The 13,657-nt window shown below is 55.5% G+C and overlaps 1 protein-coding gene across 3 annotated transcripts in view; it reads left to right on the top strand.

Annotated features, from left to right (window-relative positions):
• Nucleotides 1-13,657, top strand: part of BIN1 (bridging integrator 1) — a 58,877-nt gene that overhangs the window by 18,867 nt on the left and 26,353 nt on the right. For all 3 annotated transcript variants that reach the window (XM_063079601.1, XM_063079618.1, XM_063079610.1), the window contains exon 2: nucleotides 10,776-10,856. In XM_063079601.1, coding sequence (XP_062935671.1) covers nucleotides 10,776-10,856 — 81 coding nt within the window. The remainder of the gene's footprint in view (nucleotides 1-10,775; nucleotides 10,857-13,657) is intronic.

Genomic DNA, 13,657 nt, shown 5'->3' with positions numbered 1-13,657 from the left:
GTTCGATGCAGAATGGCCTCCAGGGGCCAGGCCTGCTAGAGGGCAGCTGGGCCTCTGCACCTTGATTTTTGATCAATCAGTGACATTTCAAGGGATTGTTGTGGGGCTGACATGGGTGACTAAGTTTTTATTCAGTCAATTAAGGACATAAAAAAGGAAACCAGACACCACTTTTTACTCTCACCAGTATTTTACAAAGGAAAGGGAAAAGTGCTAAAAAGAGGAAGGCAGTGATAATTTTAGAGTGACAGTCTCTCAAGAGAGGCCAGTGGCTTCCTCAGTCAGCTGCTCTTACCAGGGGCCCACAGAGAAGTGTGGGAGTCTTCGTGTACGTATGGGTGTTAGGGGACAGCGACTTCCTGAGCATGAGGACTTGTTAAAAAGACAGACCGCCACGTTGGGGTGAGGCTGGGAGTCCTGGGGTGGGGGCCACCCAGTTGGGCAGTAGGAACCCAGATACATTTTTCTAGTTTTGTACTCTTTTGCAAAAATCCTTGCAAACTTTGCATTTTAATCCACAGTCTGTCTGTGTGGGTTATATCATGAAAGCGTTATTTTTTGTTGTTTTTTTTTTTAACCAGTTAACTCTTCAAAACACAGCAAGATGCAGTGTGAATCTTCCACAGTGAACCAGACACGCTGCCCTCTGCTCCAGGTGTCCCTGTACCCCAGTTTGAGAGTCACAGGTTGAGTTTGGGCTTTATAATTGATCAGGGCTGGGGTCCTGGCTCTGCTACTCATTAGCTGAGTGACCTCCCTGACCTTCAGTTTCTTCATCCATAAAATGGGACCAACAGTTGCCACCTCAGGGTGGCCTAGTGGTATGAGCCTAGCTGTGAGGGGAGTCAAGGGTGGTGGCCCCTCAGGGTGGGTCCCTGGGGGTCATGGCTTGCATTGTGAGCTTTGTGGAGCTGAGGGGGAGGGGCAGACGCAGTGCCCTCAGTGGGGAGCCATGGGGCAGGTGTATGTCTGAGAGAGGAAATCTGATGGGGAAGGTCCCCTCCGGAGTGTGAGCTGAGCTTGCAAAAGCAGGTTGGCAGATAGCCTGTCCCCAAAACCAGCCCCTTGTGCCACCACCTTGCAGCCAGCCTAGGGGAACAGAGGTCCTGAGGGTGGGGGCATAGAGGATGCCGAGGGATGCCTCTCTTGGGGAGTGGGAATGTCCCTTCTACTCCCTCGAGAGGTGCTGGGCCCTTCTGGGCTCACTATGGTTTCCCTTTCTCTGATTTTCTCTCCAGCTCTCCTTCCTCATTCTGGATTCTTGCTGTTTCCTGGGCCTCCGCTCTGCCTCTTGCCTAGCTCTGTGGCTTATTGTTGTTCCTGCCACCTCCCTGATGTGCCCAGAGGCGACTGGAGGGCTGTGGGCAGGAAGCCCTGCCAGGGAGGGTGTGTGTGAATGCGTGTGCACAGACACATTTGCGAGCGTTGTCTCACACCTGCAGGTGCCTGCAGCCAGGGCACAGCCAAGCTCGCGCTGCTGTTTAGGGGGCCCGAGTCTGGGGAGCATTCTTGTCTCCTGGGGATGGAATGTTGTCCTTGGCTCTTGCCTAAGGCCAGGATCTCAACATGTACCTTTCTTCAAAAGTCATCGTGCCTTTGGGGAGTTGGAAGGCAAAGCCTGAGGGCTGGGGATTCTGCTGTGTTCTGGACTTGCATTCTGGGACTGAGCTCCCAGTGGCCCCGGGGCTCTGCTCTGAGGCAGGAAGCTGGGCCACTTTTGCTGCTGGGCCCCAGCTGGGGCTGGTGCAGGGCCAAGGCACCCAGCGGCCTGCAGCTTTCCCAGTGAAGCCCCACCCCTACTTCTAGCCCCTCTCTTCTTGATCGTAGGCATGGGCAGCATCCCCTCTGAATCTGAGGGCACAGCAGCAGCTCGGGTCCTGCTAGCCAGGCCTAAGCCATCACCAATAGGATCGCCAGCCTCTGGATTAAGCATTGTCACTCTGAAGAGGCAGAGTTGCCGACACCTCTGCATGTATGAGTTCACTGGCCTCTGAGCAGGGAGAGGCAGAGCTTGTTTGGGCTAGATGAGGTGAGGGAGCTGCCCCTTGTGCAGTCACCGCCTAGGGACAAGAGCAACACCCTCAAGTGGCACACCAGAAAAGGAAGCAGGAGCCCTGGGTCTAGTCCTGGTCCAGGTCACCTCAGCATCTGTGCCTTGGTCCCCTCACTCACAAAGTGGGACTGCCCAATGTCCACTTGTTGTAGAAGAGGGGGAAGGAAGGCGGCTTCAGCCAGAAGAGGGTCAGAGTGCAGCACAGAAAAGGGTCCAGCCAGGCCAATGGGCATCCCCAAGCCAAGGGCGCCTATTGGAGGAGTCCATCTGGAGACCCACCATACTCATCACTGGCCAGAGCAGCCCTTGGGCTTTGTGGCCTTGGCAGGAACATGGTGATGGACTGACCTGGAGGGCAGCTATTGGGGCCATCAGTTTATGGTCTGTCTGGCTTCCCATTGCAGACGAATCTGAGTGCCCCTCATTCATGGCCGCCACAAAGCCACAGAATCCTGGCTCTGCTCCTTAGCCATGTGGCCAAGTCCCTTGGTGTCTCAGCCTTTTCTTATCTCTAAAGTGGGGTTAATCTGTAGCTCAAGGAAGGGTATTGTAATGGATTGAATCATTTCCCCTCCAAACTCACTGAAGCTTGAATTGTATTCCCCAAGTTTTATGTATTAGAAACTTGGCCCCCACTGTGACTGTAAGAGGGTGGAAAATCCTGTTATGGTAATTGAAAGATGGGGCCTTGGAAGGGTGAGTGGATTGTAGGACAGTGCAGTAGTGAATGGATTAAAAGTGGTGGTAAGGAGTGTGGTTCTGAGGGCTTTAAAAGGAGAGTGAATGAGGAGGTTACTCTCTCTGTTGTCCCTGCTCTGCCATTTTGCAATGTGATATCGTGCTGTCACTGAAGTCACCAGCAAAGTAAGCCTTCACCAGATGCATTTCCTGGACTTTGGACTTCCTAGCCTCTGAAACTGTAAGCAATAAATTTCATTTTCTTATAAATCACCCTGTTCAGTGTATTCTGTTACAAGCAACAGAAGAGGACTAATATAGGTATAAAGACTGAATGCCTAGGAGCATGGACTCCCAGTAGCAATGAGTGTTTTTGCCAGAGAGAACCAGGGCTCCTCCAAGAAATGGCTGATCCTAGGGCTGGGGCCAGGAAAGTACAGGCTGAGCGTTGAGCATCTGATAGTGCCAGGAAGTGAGGAAGTGCTCGAAGACTAATGAGGACACGTCCAAATTCTCCCCCACTCACATTTGGGACATTTGAGCATCGAAAAGAATAGTAATGGCAATAGATTATAACACTTTGAATACAAAACGAAGGTGCAAGTCCATAGTGATGCCCTGCTGCCCTCCCTGCAAGGGTGAGACCAGGGAAGCCCTTCTCTGCAGAATGCCAGGTCACGTGGAGGAAGCTGGATACAGGGGTTCTGGCAATGATGAGAATGCAGCAGAATGCAGCACTTCTCAGGCTTGCACGTACATACAAAGCACCAGGGACTTGTTGAAGTGAACTCTCTGATGTAGCCAATCTGGGGAAGAGCCCGAAATTCTTTATCTCTACCAAGATCTCAGATGACTGTGAAGCAGCTGGTCTGTGGACCCCACTCTGAGTAGCAAAGTACTGATGGATGCTAAGGCACTGGCCGAAGAGTTGTTGGCCTTGGACATTCACACAGTGACAATGATCACCTTGCAGATGACTAATTACCAAGAGAAGAGTTACCTTTGTCTCTGAGAGACCTGGCAAACATGACTCAGACCAAGTGGTCAAACTTAGCTCACCGATCAGGGGCCATCCCATTATAATGCAGTCAGAAGAACTCATCACTCTGTGGTCCTGTTGCCAGAATAATGTTACACCTGAACTTAATCACAGGGAAATAATCAGATGAATCCAGAGTGGGGGCATTCTTCAAGAGACTGGTTTGTACTTTTAAAAAAATGTTGTCCAGGGTTTGATCCCTGTTACTGGCCAGCTGCCCCTCCCCCTCCAAAAGTCAGTATCATGAAAGACAAATAAATAAATAAAATTAATAAACAGGTACATGGGGGAATATACTGTATTAAAGGAGATACAAGATACGACAATCAAAAGCAATGTGTGCACCATGATTGGATCCTAGATTGAAAAACAAACGACCTAGACATACGGACATTTTGAGGGACGACTAAGGATATTTGAATATGGGCTGTATATTAGATAATATCACTAAGTGAATATTTGTATTCAATGTATTGGGGGTGCTTATGGTATTATGGGTATTTAGGAGAATGTTCTTGTTCTTAGGACATGTGCTGAAGTATTTTGGGGTGAAGGGTCATGACGTCTTTCATTGGTTGGGCAAACATACAAACAAATGAACCAAACTTTATACAGAGAGATAAAAGCCACTGCGGCAAAGCAGTAACAATTGGTGAAGGGTAGATGGCTGTTCCTTGGACTAAGCTTTCAAATTGTTATGAGGTTTATATTTTCAAAACGAGAAGTTGGGAGGGGCGGTGAGATGTAGCAGTGAGTGGAGGGCCTGGCGTGTCCCTTGCTCTCCTGTGGGTGCTTCTTTGGCACTAGATTCCTGGAGGCTGCACAGACTCCACCTGGTGGTGTGGGGCAGGCTTAGGCCACCCCAGGGTGGGAGAAGTCCCTTGTCCCTCAGGGCAAGGAGGTGCCCACAACAGCCAGGAGAGAGGGCTCCTGTGGGTCTGCAGCTGGGACAGCTTGCCTTTGAGAGATGGGCTTGGAGGGGGGTTGGGAGGCTGGGTGGGGGGCCTTGTGTTGATGGGGGGGTGGGGGAGTGGAGGTCTGCAGGACTGTCCTCGGGCTGGGTTCCTTCTGCTCCCGAGGGCTCAAGACTCACCTTGCATACCTTCACCACTGCTGCCCCAGCCTTGGGGGCCAGACAATGGGAGGCCCCTTGGGGCAAGTGAGGGGAGGCAGGAGAGTCTTGGATCCCTTCCGCTACCTGGGCGCCCACCACTTCCTGCCCACACAGACCCTGACTGGGGGCAGGCTTGTCCTCTGACATCCTCAGTGTCTCCAGCAGTGGCAGGCAAGGCCTGCAGCCGTCCACCTGCTCTCTGTTTTCCTGGGAGGTCCCCCCTTCCCGAGCATCAGGGCAGAGGGACACAGGCCAGCTCTGTGCTGTCTGCCCAGCTCCCAGCTCAGGAGCTGCGTGTGAGAGAGATGGTGGGGAAGGAGGGGAAAGGAGAGATTCACAGAGAGAACCCCAGGGTGTCGGGGAGCAAGCATGAAGCCTGGAGGCAGGTGAGCAGAGGACGCCACCAGGTAGCCTTGGCCCCATTCCAGGCCCCTCCTCACTTTCGCCTCTTGGGGTGTCTCCTCAGAACTGGGCACAGGGAAGTCCTGGCTGGGTGTCTCATGGTGGCTGTCTGCCTGCCTGCCTGCCATCTCTCTGCTTGTCTGTCGGCCTGTCTGCCTGTCTGGGGAGACTCGGTGAGAGGGCATGAGGGCGTGCCGCCTGTCGCTGTGGTCCCCTAACCACAGGCTCTGCTGGGAGGAAGCAGTGAGGTGTGGCCGCCCAGCTGCCTGGTGGGGCTCACTCTGCCTCGCGCCCTTCCTGAGGTGGGAGCCAGGCAGGTGCTGGAGGAGATGATGAGGAAGGTGAAGGTCAGGTGCATTTTCTGGGGTCTCAGAAAGTGGGTTGTGGGTGCCTGTGAGGGAGATGCACTGGATGAAGCCCCCCTTCTGTGCGTTTGTGTGTGTGATGGGGTGGGGGTGCTGGGAACACTCTGAGTGAGGGGTGGGGTGGGCCTCATCTCTGCCAGCCACTTGAGATGCCTCCTGCAGCAACTGGGACAGGGGTACTTGTGGCTGGTGGAGGAGCCCCCAGCTTTCCTGCCTGTCCTGGAACCCAGGGCTAGAGCTGATTGGGATGTAGCCCTCGTCCCTGTCTCCCTTGGGCTTCCCTCCTGGACCCCTGGGCCTGGCTTTTCTCATGGGCCCTGGGTTCCGGAAAGTGCTTATCCCTGCCCTGTGCCATGCCATGCAGATTGTGGGCATGTGTCACCACAAGTGCAGGGGCCCTGCCACTCTCTGGGGCTGAGGGAGGGATCAGAGCCCCTAGGAGGGGGTTGCTGGGGTCTGGGGCTCAGCCAGAGGAGTCTACACAAACTTGCTCAGCCATGTGGTACCCTGGGCCCTGCTGCCATCTGTCACATGGAGGTGAGGACACTCACCTTGCAAGGAGGAAGCATTTGGTGTCTGTGCAGGTGGGTGGGCAGGCAGTGAGGAACTGCTCCTGGTTCAAACAAGACTGGCCAGGAGGGGCCCTCCTGCCTCTGGGGCTGGTGGCCGTGAACTGACATGTGCCCTGTGACATTTTGCATCAGGAGCTTGCCTGTCACATGGGGGCTGTTGACTTGCCCAGGGGAAGAGGAGGAGTGGAGGAGGCCTGGCAAGACTCCCCATACTGGTAGGGAGTGAGCTGACTCCAGAGCCTTTTGTTGCTGCACTGGACCTTGTCTGAGGCCACAGTGGAGAGGCTGGGGAGGGCCACCTTCCTCTCCCACAGCACCCCGGCCACACAGGATGCTCTCACTGAGCCCCTGTGGGTCCTGGCATCAGGAGGCACCTGCACAGACTCTGAGAACCTCCCAGTCCCCCAGGAAGGGGCCGTGGGCCCCATTTCCTTCACAGCTGAGGCTCAGAGAGGCTGGTGCCTCTAAGGCACTTCAGCTCCACTCACATCTGGCGTTGGGCTGAGGACGTGGTGAAAGGAAGTTCTGATAGGAGGTGACACAGAGTGGCACCAGTAAGGCTTCCTGGACTGCTGGCTCTGTGGGCCCTGCTGGGCCATTGCCTTCCTCCCTCTCTCTGCACCTGGGTCTCCTGTGCTCACACAGAGATGTGGAGGCCTGTGCCCTGTCCTCTGTCACAATATCACAGGCTCCCCTTTCTTTATTACAGAGTGAGACATGCCTGGTAAATGTGTGATGAGAGTAAGTGATACCGAGTGTCTGGACAGAGAGTGTGAATCCTGACAGGTCCATCAGGGCCTCCTCCTCACCCAGCTCCTGCTCATCCCTCAAAACCCAGCTCACTTGTCCCACCTTCCCTGAGCCCGTGCTGGGCCAGGCCCCTCCTGGGCACCCAGAGTCCCCCTGCACTCATCAGTGGTCTCTCTGTGAGCCCAGCACAGGGGAGGCCCTACTGTGTGTTGAATGGATGGGATGGAGGACCTGTGTCCCCAAGGCCTTGACTCAGCCAGTAGAGGAATCTGAGTGTGTCTCCTAGGGGAAGGCACTGGTGGGGCTGGAGACAGCGGCTTGTGCCCGTGCGCATGGGATGGGGACAGATGCTGGCATAGCTGAGCAGCATTTAGGCAGCGGGGTGGGGAGTGGCTATGGCCTGTGCACACAGGTGCCGGCCAGAAAGGCCTCTTCCCCAGCGCCTGGGGCAAGGCAGGAGTCCCAGTTATGGAGGGTGGAGATAGGAAGCCAACCCCGAGGGAGGCGGTAGGATTTTACTGAATTGAATTTTGTCCTGGTCCCTGTCCTGGGGCAGGTGGTGCTCATCTTGTTTTTCCCTCTAGTAGCCACACTAGGAGCTCCTTGAGGATGGGAACCCAGGGATTATAAATCCTTCATCTATAAGATGGGGGGAGGCATGTGAGGATTAGTGAGGCCAAGGCCAGCAATGACCTATTGGATGCTTCCCTGCATCCCGGCCCTGCTGTGGCTGCTGCTACTACACCTGTTTCAGAGGGGGGGACACTGAAGCGCTGAGAGGTTACACAGCTGGCCGGAGGGCATACAGAGTGGGGAGGATGGCCCAGCCTCTCGTACTGTCATGGTTCCGCTCTTCAGGGCTGAGTACTTTCTGTACGTTACCCTCCCATTTTGCATAGGAGGAGACTGAGGCTGAGAGGCTGGGTGTTTTGTTCAAGGTCATGTTTCTGTCCTCAAAGCCTGTGGTTCAAATGAGCCAGCGGTCACCAAAAATATCTGTGTGTCTGTCCTGTGCCTAGTCCTGAGCAGGAGCTGGGGACATAGAGATGACTGGGGCACTGTCCCTGACCCCAAGCTGCTCATGTGCATTGGGTGGAGGCACATCATGTGGCAATGAGTATGGTAGGTCCCAGACCCTAAGTGGTGCAGAGTGTTTTGGGGGAAGAAAAGGTCAGGGAAAGCTTCACAGAGGAGGTGTCTCCTGAGCAGGGTTTTGAAGGATGCACAGGAGTTTGCTGTGTGCACATATAGTCTGTGTGTGTGTGACTTCTATGTAGCATCTTGGGATGGTGCAGTCTGGACCTGGTGTGAGGGCTGGAAGACTGCTCTGAAGTCCTCTTAGGGAGTTGCCATTACTTGAATACCGTGGGCTACATGTTTTGCAGACATAATCCTTGTAATGCTTGAGGTGGGTGCTTTCTCTTTCTTTTGCAGATGAGGCACTTGATGCTCAGAGAGTAGGTGTCCCTTTTCTCAGAAGGGTGCCAGTTGGGTTCTCACTGGCCTTTCTTTCTCAAGGCCTGAAGATTTCCCTGGTGGTACCAGCTGTCTGGGTAGAGAAGTGTGTGGGAACTGCAGCCGCGTGGGGACTAGGGACCCTTTGCTGACCTGCTCCCTAAGAGCCTCTGCTGTGGTGGCCCCTGCTGACTTCTGGAATGTCTGTCCCATGTGCTGGTCCATTTTTCTCTTTGGAGGTGATGGGGCTATAGGGCGAGCCTCTGACTGGAGGGGCTGAGTCACTTTCCCAAGCTCAGTGTTGAACTGGGCCAGGCACCTCCCCAGATCCACCCCTTTCTGGGGATCCCAACCAGAGTTGGCTGCTGAGAGGAGTAGCGGGGAGTCCGTGGATTGTGTGAAGTGTCCATTTTCTTGCTGTTGGAGGTTTTGTTTTCATTTTTCCTCTCACCCCAGTGTCAGCCCTGGGGACCCAGCTGCCAATGGACTGTGTCCTGACTGTTTTAGCACAAAGTCATTGGTGGCTGCCTCCCAAGGCCCACCTTGCCTCTCCTGCCTGCCACTCTCACCTTCCCTCACTGTTCTCTGCTGCCTCCAGTCACCTTGAGCAATTAGATATTCTCTGGTAACATTCTTCATCACCCTGGTCTCCTTGCCTTTGCTGCAAGCTCTCCCCTCTGAGTTGCCACCTCCCCCAGGAAGTCTTCCCTGACTGCCCAGGCTGGATGGGATCTCCCCCTGCTGGGCTCCCACAGCCCTGTGTGCTTCCCTGTCTCTCAGGACTGGACTCCGTGTCTGGTTCATCTCGGCTGCAGAGATGCTCAAGGGCACAGAGCAGGTGCTTGGCGAGAGATGACCAAGATCGGCTGGCCTTGCCGTGGCTCCTGCACTGGGCCTGGAAGGTGCAGCAGGGCAGCTCAGACCCTGCAAGGGCCAGTCAGGGTGGGAAGGGCCCCGGCTCTGTCCTGGGACTGGGCGCTCCTGGCCCTGGGACCCTGGCCCGGGCCCTGGGCAGGCAAAGCTGGCACTCTAGGCAGTGTGGCCCACCTCAGGGTCTTTGTTGGGTTTTCGCCACTGGGAGAGACCTCTGCTGACGTGTCAGTGTTGTCATTTCTGCCCCCCCCGCCCCCCCATAGATGTGCCTCCCCAGGGCTTAGATGGGTGTGTCTCATCTCCCTCTTGGCCTCTGCTTCCCTCTCTCTCTGCACCCCCCACCTCTTTCTGCCCCACCTCCCCCACATCTTTGCCTCTCTCCTCTCCTGCTGTGCCTGTTTCTCTTGCCTCTTTATTTTGCCTGCCCTGACCCCACCTCTCTCCCTCCTTCATAGAGAGAGCTCTGGGGTTGGAGGGAGCAGGGCACAGAGAGGGGAGTCTGGGAGGACCCAGTGGGCTGGCCCTTCTGGGTCAGGGTTTTCTCTTAGCCTCCTGCTTTAGCTCCCTCCTTTTTCTAGGTCTTTCCCCCTCTCCTAGCCTTGGATCTCCCTCTGTGCCCTTACCCACCCATTCCCCCCACCTCCTCTCCACCAGCACAGCAGAGGAGGGACAGCTGTGACTCATCAGAGGGGGAGTCTGAGATTTCCAGTGGGGAGTAGAGTATGTGGCTGTGAGCCCATGTGTGTCCTTGCACGCCTGTGTGTGTGTGTGTGTGTGTGTGTGTGTGTGTGTGTGTGTGTGAGTGAGTGTGAGTGCCAAGGCATGGGCCCAGCATTGCCTATTGGGCTGTGGAGGGAGGGAGGGAGCAGGGTGGTTGGGGCAGATCACACTTAAAAATACAATCAGATTGGGAGCTGAATCTTTGACCCCTGGCCTGACCTCGCCACCCCTCACTGTCCTCCTTGTCCTGGGATGGTTACCTGCCAGCTCAGGGCCTGCTCTGCCCCCCCTGGGGTATTCATGGGCCTTAGGCCCAGGAAATGGAATCGTGGGGAAGTGGGGGCAGCCCCTGCTGCCCCCTCCTGCTCAGCTCCCTTTTCAGCCATCAGGGTGGGGGTTGAGCACCCTGAGGCTCAGTGTGAGATCAGCAAGGAGGAGGGCCCGATCCCTCAGGCTGTCTTCGAAGCCTCCCTCCTCCTGGTTTCGGTCACTACAGCAAGCCTGTCCTAAGCTCCCACTCGTGGCCGATGGTTGAGCCCTGGATAGAGGGTGGGGAGCCCTCCAGACCCGATGGACCCAGTCCTGTCTTGGGGAACACAGCAGCTGGGAGACCTGACAGTCCCGGCACCCTAGGCTGGGTGACATTTGCTATGGGCCTCCCAGACCCTGGTCTGTGGTATTGGTGACTGAGCACTCTTGGTGTAGCCACTCTTTCTCAAGGTAACACTTTCCCCTTCTCTTTCTGCCTCTGCAGGTCCTCCAGAAGCTGGGGAAGGCGGATGAGACAAAGGATGAGCAGTTTGAACAGTGTGTCCAGAATTTCAACAAGCAGCTGGTGAGTGTGGGTGGCCCTTGGCCTTTGGGAGCTTGTGAAAATGGAACAGTGACTGCCAGGTGGAAGATGGCAGGAGCTGAATTTGTGGCATAGGAGAGCTCAGGGGATGGGGATCAGTGTTGGCAAGGTCACAGAAGACTTCTTTGAGGAGGGAGCACTGGCAGGCCATAAACTCTGGAAAGAGGTTGGGTTCTTGGTAAGACGCAGAAAGGGTGGTGAGGGAAGGGGGGGTGGTTGGCAGGTGACAGATTGTGGCCAGACTCTGGAAAACCTTGCAGGTCAAGGCAGGTGGGAGCTATGGAAGCTTCTTGACAGGAGAGTGGCATCTGCAGGGCTTAGTGTGGGGGCCAAGCAGGCTGAATTTGATTTGGGCATCTGCTGAGCATGAACCGTTCCTGGCTATGTGGCAGATTCCAGGCCAGGCTGTTTGTAGATGGCATGTGGATGCCTCCCAACAACCTTGGAAGGAGGCCCGTATGATCGTTCCTTTTGTAGATGAAACTGTTGAGGCCCAGAGAAGTTGAGTTATTTGCCCAAGGCCATCCAGCTTTGGAAGTGGATTCAGGTCCGTACTTGTCTAGTTCCAAAACCTGGAAGAGACTTCCACGGCATCCTGACCAAGGCCCATTATAGGCCAGGGGCCAGTGACAGAAGGGGCTTGATCACGTTGGCAGCCTACAGCTGCGAAAGTGGGGTAGCCACTTAAGACTTCCTGACTGAAGAGCTCTGCATATCCTGTCTGGGCTGGCCCTGAAACTTTCCCCCAGAGATCTGCTAAGTTCAGAATAAGCCATTTTTGTGGCAGTATCTGAGGCGACCCTGGCAATTCCCCCCCCTGGGGAGGGGGAAGGTAGCAGGAAGGGATGGAAAACTGGGCCATAGCTCTATGGTTTCTGCAGGCCAGTGAGTGACAGATGGGTATGGAGGCCAGAGGAGGCTACAAGGAAAGGGACCAGTGAGGCATGGGGAGTGAGGTCAGGGTCAAAGCTCTGCTGGGAAATAGGCGGGGTGGGCCCAGGCGGGGGGCACCAGGCCTCTCTGTAATCCTTGTCTATGTCTGAGGCCTTGGAAAGAACTGAAAATTCCCACTAAAGCCTCTACAGCTGGAGCGGAACCCAGGGGAAGGGGCCTTCTTTGGAGAACCCACTGGCCAGGGATGGGGGCAGCTGGGAGGGCTGGAGAGCAGCTGGAATAGGGCCAGGGAACATTCTGGGGTAGGGTAGGAGCATTCTGGGTGAGGGTTGGAAGTATTTTGGGAGAGGACCAGAGAGCATTCTGAGTTAGGCTGGGAGCATTCTGGGTAAGGGTTGGGAGCATTCTGGGATAGGGTAGGAGCATTCTGGGAGAGAGAGCCAGGGTGCATGCTGGGAGAGGGCTGGGAGCATTCTGGGAGAGGGCCAGGGAGTGGCTGGGAGAGGCTCCAGCACCGTGTCCACCCTGGCCTGCCAGAGGGGCTCAGCCTGAGAGGCTCTCCAGGGCAGGTATGGGGGCCATCATGGCTGCCTGTCCCCCAGACCAGTAATGGGAGGTGTTTCAAGGCCCAGTTAGGCCCCATAAGAGGGATGTCTATTGCCTCTGTGGCCCTGGGCGAACCCTTGCCCTTTGAGCCTCAGTTTCCTCACCTGCAAAATACAGGCTTGAACAAGAAACCTGAAGGCTTAGCTTCTGATTCTGTTTCCTGGAAGTCCTGGGAACTGTCCCCTACCCAGCTGGCTTCCTCTGGTCTGGGCTGCTCTGAAGGCCTTTTAGGGAATTGCTGTTACTTTTGTACTTACTGTGGTCCAGATACTGCTATGTGTTTTTACAGACATATCCTTGCAATCCTTGAAATGGGTGCTGATATTCTCTTCATTTTGCAGATGAGACACTTGAGGCTCAGAGAGGTTAAGGAACTCCTCCAAGGCCATACAGCTGGTATAGGGGCTTGGAGATTTACATCCAGGCCCTGGAGCCTTTAACTCACTCTCAGTTCCCTCTGGAGCTGACCCCCCATCTTGAGGGCAGCTGGCTGGGCTGGGGAGAAATGTCATGGCAGCTCCTGAGCTGCAGTCCTGGGGTGGAGTTGGTGGGGTCTCCCCAGAGTAGGCTGGGCTGTTTGGTAGAGGGTGAGGAAGCACAGGTCTGGGAGCTGAGGTTCTCTGTGGCCTGGCCCCAGAGCTGAAACCACAGCATTACTCTCCCCATACATCCCTGAGTCACCCGCTCTGGGTCCCTGGTTCTGGGCAAGGAACCACTCACCCATCCTTGGGCAGAGGGGCTGGGCAGAAAGGCCAGGGCTAAAGATAGCCTGTGCTGGTGGCTGCCAGGTGGCTGCCTGGCTGCGGGCATGGAGTGGTCACCTGAGCTGGGGCTTTGACTTCCTTCAGCTTTGGTGGGGGGGCTAGCTCTTTAGGGGCTAGGGGTGGTAGTAGGGAGGGTGGTTTTGAGGTCTCGTTCAAGTCTAGGAGTAGCTCTCCCTCAGGGGTTAAGGCAGCCTGGCAGCTCTGGGTTGGATTGGTGCGTGGGGATGCCTGGGGCATGGGGGTGGCTGCTGGGATTGGGAAGGAAGGGTGTGAGGTCACTATTCTTGAAGAAGTGAATTCAGGGAGCTGTGGTGGACTTGGCCTCAGACAAGCTGTGGGGCTTGAGAGACCCTGGGAAAGGCGAGATGGAGATTGAGCATGGGAAGCCTGGAGGCTATGCTTCCTCCTGCACCTTTACCTGTGAATCCCAAGCATAGTGGGCCCAGCACTAGGCAGAGCAAAGATGACCCTTTAGTCTTCAAGGAAGTGAATTTCCCACTCCTTCCTAGGGGGTTGGGC

This window comes from Cynocephalus volans, chromosome 1 (genome assembly GCF_027409185.1).
Source record: "Cynocephalus volans isolate mCynVol1 chromosome 1, mCynVol1.pri, whole genome shotgun sequence".
NCBI lineage: Eukaryota > Metazoa > Chordata > Mammalia > Dermoptera > Cynocephalidae > Cynocephalus > Cynocephalus volans.
Note: the sequence above shows the minus strand (reverse complement) of the source record. Positions and strands in the feature narration are given on the sequence as shown.